General features: G+C 50.1%; 1 protein-coding gene across 1 annotated transcript; it reads right to left on the reverse strand.

Moving 5' to 3' along the window:
* Positions 1–253: 253 nt before the first annotated feature.
* Positions 254–4216, reverse strand: Cdkn2d (cyclin dependent kinase inhibitor 2D). The gene is made up of 3 exons (XM_004667454.2): positions 4203–4216; positions 3747–3902; positions 254–1193 (listed from the first exon to the last, which is right to left on the reverse strand). Exons 2-3 carry the CDS (start codon positions 3885–3887, stop codon positions 834–836), a joined length of 501 nt encoding a protein of 166 aa, XP_004667511.1. The 5' UTR covers positions 3888–3902; positions 4203–4216; the 3' UTR covers positions 254–833.
* Positions 4217–6386: the final 2170 nt, after the last annotated feature.

Consider the following 6386-nt stretch of genomic DNA (forward strand, 5'->3'; position numbering starts at 1 on the left):
CACAGCCACCGCCCACCCACCCCACCCTCCTGGGCTCCGGGCACACAGCTGACATCTGGGGGCCCCTTCTCCACTTGTGGTTTCCTGCTTCCCTTCGGTTGCGAAAGCGCAGATCGCTGCCCCACCCAGCTTTTCGCAGTATAGCACCCTGGGAATAGGACCACTATCCCCCTCTCTTACAGCAGCGACCCTGCCCCACAACCTGGAAGCGCCATGCCCGTCCCAGATTCATAAACCAGAAGCCACTCCACGCTGCGATCATTCATAAGTTTTAATTTAATGGGTCAAAACATTAAGTTATCACACACAATTTTTTCCAAAAAGCTTAATAAATAGATTTTTTTTCAAACGCTATATACGAGACTGGAAAACAAGCTTCGGAGAAAACTGAACTGATGCTGTTTTATTATTTCAAACACTTCCCCTCCCGCTTCCCATGCACAAAGCATGCGTGCACACTTCAGGGCTCTCTTAGCACAGCCAGCCAAGGTCACCAGGTTCCAGGAGCCCAGGGAAGATGATGACCTCACTCTGAGGCTAGGGTTTTAAATACTCTGCACTAAAGTCTTGTCTTGTAGCCCCAGCTAAGGTGCAGAGGAAACTGAACCGTTTAGATGGCTGATGCCTGTAAGGAGCCCCTTCTTCTTCAACACTCCAAAAGGGGTGGAAAAAAAAAAAAAAGAAACTTTCCTCAAACACATTCACTCCAGAAATCAACACCAATAAGTCACAAACTTGGCCCTCCCACTGCAGTGAGCAGGAAGGAGGAGAGTTTCTTCCTCTGTTGACATGTAACCCAGGGAGGGTCTCTTGCTGGACACAGTGGTTCTGGGTCACAGAGGGATCACCATGTTTCCCTGCAGGATTTCCATGAGGTCCTGAGCTCCTCTCTGCTGGGCTAGCTCCAGGGGTGTGAGTCCCCTGGTGTCTCTATGATGGAGGTTGGACTCAGGAGCCAAGAAGCTGACCACACTGCCGTGGCCTTCTTGAACTGCCAGGTGGATAGGGAGCGCTCCAGTGACATCAGGGACATTGATGTCAGCTCCATGTTCCACGAGGACTTTCAGAGTATCCAGGAATCCAGTGCGGGCTGCATCATGGACTGGACTAGTACCCGAAGCATCCTGGACATTGGGGCTGGCGCCTTGCTTCAGGAGTTCAAGGGCGATGGTGGGGCTACCAAACATCATAACCTATTTAGGGGTGGAGACAGAGTTTCAGAAGATCTCCCAAGGGAGGGGGACCCAGAAGAAAAGAGGTCACTGGGGAGAGAAAGGTCTTTCAAGAATAAAATACAAGATAAGGGATCCTTTAGAGAACAGTTTTTTTTTTTTTTTCGTTTTCGTTTTTGTTTTTTTGAGGTAGGGTCTCACTCTGGCTCAGGCTGGAATTCACTATGTAGTCTCAGGGTGACCTCGAACTCACAGCAAGCCTCCTACCACTGCCTCCCAACTGCTGGGATTGAAGGCATATGCTACCACGCCCGGCAAGAACAAGTTTTTTGAGACCGCAGAGAACTAGATTTTTGGAAACAGAGACCCTCACAAAAAAGATCATCAGGGCTGGAGAGATGGCTTAGCAGTTAAGGGACTTGCTGAAAGGACACAGGTTTGATTTTCCCATATAAACCAGATGCACATGGTGGAGCATACATCTGGAGGTTGTCTGCAGTGACTAGGGGCTCTGGCACTCCCATTCTCCCTTTCTCTCTTTCTCTATCTCTAATAAATACAAAGATAAAAAGGTAAAAAAAAAAAAAAAAAAAAAAAAAAAAAAAAAAAAAAAAAAAAAAAAAGATCATCACTCCCTTTAGAAAGCGATGAGACTAAAAAAAGTGGCACCCAATGAAAATATTCAAGGGGCTGGATGTGAAAGTTCACTCCTGTAATCTTAGTACTTGGGAAGCTGAGACAGGAGGGTTGTCAGGAGTTTGAAGGCAAGCCTAAACTTCAGAATGAGATTCTATGTCAAGCAGGTGTGGTGGTGCACGACTTTAATCCCAGCACTTGAGAGGCAGATGTAAGAGGTCCAGGCCACCGTGAGAATACATAGTGAATGCCAGGTCAGACTGGGCTAGAGCAATACCCTATCTCGAAAAACCAAAAGTAAAATAATAATAAAAAAAAAGCGCAATCTCATGTCAAAGCAGTGAGGGGGTGGGGGTGTGGGAGAGATGGGAGAGGAGAGAAACAAAGAGGAAAAAAAAGCATTCATGAAACTAAGAATCTCGCTCATGGATAGAGCACTCCCAAACAGGAAATCGGTAGTGTTGGATCCAAATCAGGGCTGAACCAACTAGAGCTGTTTTTATTTTTATTTATTTATTTATTTATTTATTTATTGGTTGTTGCTTTGTTTTTTGAGGCAGGGTCTTGCTCTAGCCCAGGATGACCTAGAATAATTTACCATGTAGTTTCAGGCTGGCCTCAAACTCACAGCGACCCTCTTGTTTCTGCCTCCCAAGTGCTGGGACTAAAGGGAGGCGCCACCGCGCCCCGCCAGGCAGCAGGGAAGGACTGTCAGCCCCTTTCCGCAGGTTTGAAGCTGCCCAGAAGCAGCTGAGCTGGATATTTATTTAAATATTTATTATTATTTATTTATTTATTTGAGAGCGACAGACAGAGAGAGAAAGACAAGTAGAGGGAGAGAGAGAAAACGGGCGGCCCTGCAAACGAACTCCAGACGCGTGCGCCCCCTTGTGCATATGGCTAACGTGGGACCTGGGGAATCGAGCCTCGAACCGGGGTCCTTAGGCTTCACAGGCAAGCGCTTAACCGCTAAGCCATCTCTCCAGCCCTGGATATTTAAAAGGAAGGGACCAGTGGGGCAGAGAACGGGGAAGGGAGAGGGAAAAGGGATGTAACAGGGTCATTTCTTCTTGACTTGTTTTCCCAGGTAGGACTGTTTGGTTTTGCTAGTTCTTTGATGATAGCGGGTTTGCATGCCTCCAGTGTCACTGTGACCTTATCAGGTCGTGGTTTGGGAAGTTATTTACAACCCAAACAATTTTCTCGGTGCTAAAGCCTGTTCCAGGGCCAGAGTGTCCCAGTAATTGCTGTGACTCTAATGATTGCTGGGACCCCAGACTTATTAACCCTTACAAGTAGGAAATTCTAAACCTCATATTTAGAACTATCCCTAAAGAATTTGAACATTTCCTCAAGAAAAAAGCGATGCCTAGAGAATCTGGAACCCACTTCTCCAGGAAAAAGCCCCCCGTAAATGTCCCCACAAGTTATTGGAACCTCAAGCCATGACACTTTTTCTAACCCAGTCGATACGCCAATCCACACCATCCCCAGGAATAAAGACTCTCCCGCCCCGACATATCAGGTACCTTTGAGAGGGCCCCTCCAGAAAATGGGGATCTCCCTAAGAAGTACATATAGCCTTCCAGAGACCGAATCTCTGCTAGAATCCCCGATAGACCTTAGCTGACTCCAGGAGCTGGAATTCAACAAAACAGAATCTCCCCCACATTCCCAGCCAGCGGGATACGAACGTCTGTCTGCAGGGAAAGTGAATCCGTCAACCTCGGAGGCTACCAAGAAATTCTCCGTCAAGATGAAAACGACCTCCCCTCCCCCACCCCACCATCGCGCACCCAACACCACCAACTCAAACAAGGACTGGTCCCTAGGGGCGACCACTAGGCGGGATAGGAGACCGGCGGGCTGGGGTTCTGGAGTCTCCATGCTAGTCTGGTTCTCTCGCTCCACCTGTGCCCAGAGCAGGCCAGGCCTCACCTGCAACGCCGTCTTGCCAAAGCGATTCAGGGCATCGGGGTGCACGAGCTCGCGATGCAGAAGGCGGCGCACCTCCCGCACGTCGCCGCGGGCTGCAGCGCCACTCAGCCGGTCCCCCGCGCTGACCTCTTCCAGAAGCATGTTGACCCGGCAGATCTGCAAAGTCCCCCGCCACCCCCAGTTCGGTGAGTGCAGGGGAACCAGCACGGTGCTGGACGCCCTCCAGGAAAGCAGTCCTCACCCGGGCCTCGGTTTACGAGGGACCCTGGTGGCTCTCCTAAACCCAGCCTAGGATCCTCCGTCCCGGGCTCCCGTGCGACCCCCGCTTTTGCAGCCAGCTCCTCCCCTCTGTCAACCCGAACGGGCTACGAGGGACATCCCAGCCCAGCCCAGGGCCGCCCAGAGGGCCCACCGGCGCCCGCCCCTTAGGGGCCGGGTCTTCGCCTCCAAACTCACCCTCCCTGCTCCTCCTCCACGGGCGGGGTCTGTTCTGAGCCTGCGCCGCCGCTGCAGCTGGGGCAGTCGGCGGTGGGCGGAGCCGGCGGGCCGCCGACCACGCCCCCGAACGCCCAGGATTTGTTTTCTTACAAACTTGCTACATAGTTGCAGAGCCGCGTTGCCCAGCGCCCGGCCTCACGGAGCACCGCCCATTCTGCCCTCGCAGCCAATGAACGTGCGTTGTCGGGGAGGTTTCGAACGTCGGGGTGAGCGGTGCGGCTTCTGATTGGCCGGACCGCGGCAACCGGCGGACCGGGGGCAATGGCGGGGTTTTCGGTTTTCAAACGTGTCAGTCAGGCGGGAAAGACAACCGGTTTAACTGACCCAGGGCAGAGAGGTCAGTGACAGGATAGCGCGGGCTGCTTCAGCCTTCAGCGACTCCGGAAGGAAGGGAGGCAGGACCGGGAGCGCCCCAGAACTTCATTCATATGCCGGAGTATTTATTAATCATTACCGTGCACTGGGAGGGTTATTTCACTCATTCAGCTGCTGTTAGAGGAACCGCCCCGGGTGCTTAAGAGCACCCCTTCTTCTGAGGATTAATTTTTGTTTCGAAACATGGCCCAGGCTGACCTTAAACTTCTGATCTTCCTGGCTCCACTTTCCAAGTGCCAGGATTATGGGCTTGCACTACCTTGCCAGGATTAATTGTGGATAACATTAAGCATCACAAAACACACACACACAAATTGAAGAGATGGGATGGGTGAGAAAAAAAAATCGCATCTTGGCTACGTATGTCACTCTACCCAAAGCAGAAAGTTGGCCTAACAGCTGCCACAAGGGAGAGGCTGGTAGGGAAGGCCACAGGAGGCTGTCACTAAGGAGCCTATTCAAATCTTTACTAATGAGGCGGCCAACGCCCTATCATTTGGTCTCTCTTCCCTGTAATCCCAGGACCTGGGAAGTTGAGGCTGGAAGATTAACAAACTCCAAACCAGTCTGGGTTCCATGACACCTCTCAAAAGTCTAAAATATAACAAAAAAATTAAAAAACAAAAAATAAAGGGCTGGAGAGATGGCTTAGCTTCTAAGTGCTAGCCTGTGAAGCCTATAGACCCCGGCTCGAGGCTTGATTCCCTAGGTCCAACATAAGCCAGATGCACAAGGGGGCGCATGCATCTGGAGTTCGTTTGCAGTGGCTGGAGGCCCTGGTGCACCCACTCTCTATCTGCTTCTTTCTCTCTCTGTCTGTTGCTCTCAAATAAAAAAATAAAAATAAAACAAAAATATGAGCCAGGCATGGTGGCACACACCTTTAATCCTCAGGGGGCAGAGGTAGGAGAATCACTGTGAGTTCCAGGTCAGCCTCGGCTAGAGACAGACCCTACTTTGTGGTAAAGAAAAATGAAATTTGAAATTACGAAATTTACACAGGCCCAGAAAGCCAAGCACCGCATGTTCTCTCTCATATGTGGATCCTAGCTACAAATGTTTGGACTTCTCTGTGAGCTGGAATAAAAGTAGCAGAGGCCAGTAAGCTAGAAAGGGTCTAGGGAAGGAGGAGAGGCAAGGACTTAAAGGAATGGTATTATATATATGTAAGCTGGATAGATTACTGGGAGTGGAAAGGCCTAAGTGAGGTCGAGGAAGAGATTGGGTAAAGGAAAGGTGGGGGGAGGATTAATCAAAATCTAACGGGTATGAATAACTCATATGGAAAAACCTACTTCTTTGGACAAGGACAAATCCGGAAGCCATAGATGGTTACTAGAAAATATTCAGTGCCAGGGACAAGATACCTTCCAGTGAATTGTTGGCTAGGGAGGTCCCTGATACCTCCAAAACATTACAGGCCATTTCTGAGGCTCTCAGTTAGGAATAGATGGTAAGATCCTATTGCTGAAGACTTCACACACTTGGGCTGCAAGGTCACTGAGAAATCTTGTTGGAGATGAGCTGAAAACCTTATCTGTGTTGACCAGCTGACAGAAAGCTGGAAAAATCTACACTGCATACAGCTCCATGGGAAAGAGAAAAGTCTTCAGTGGAGATAAACATGGGCCAGCCAGGCCAAATAAGCCAATGGTACAATAGTGGCATTTCTGCTATGGGGGAAACCAACTGATCTCTAATGGGACTAGAGGCCTGCTCCATGGGAAGGAATACATTCCTGATACTGAAAGCCTATGACAGGGGAAG

Source organism: Jaculus jaculus, chromosome 2, assembly GCF_020740685.1.
Source record: "Jaculus jaculus isolate mJacJac1 chromosome 2, mJacJac1.mat.Y.cur, whole genome shotgun sequence".
NCBI lineage: Eukaryota > Metazoa > Chordata > Mammalia > Rodentia > Dipodidae > Jaculus > Jaculus jaculus.

What these genes read in the sequence shown, in the direction of transcription:
- Cdkn2d (XM_004667454.2), bottom strand. Translation starts at nt 3,887, where the DNA reads ATGCTTCTGGAAGAGGTCAGCGCGGGGGACCGGCTGAGTGGCGCTGCA. An exon ending in TTGGCAAGACGGCGTTGCAG is followed by an intron (nt 1,194 to 3,746) that starts GTGAGGCCTGGC and finishes ACCCCTAAATAG; the next exon opens with GTTATGATGTTTGGTAGCCC.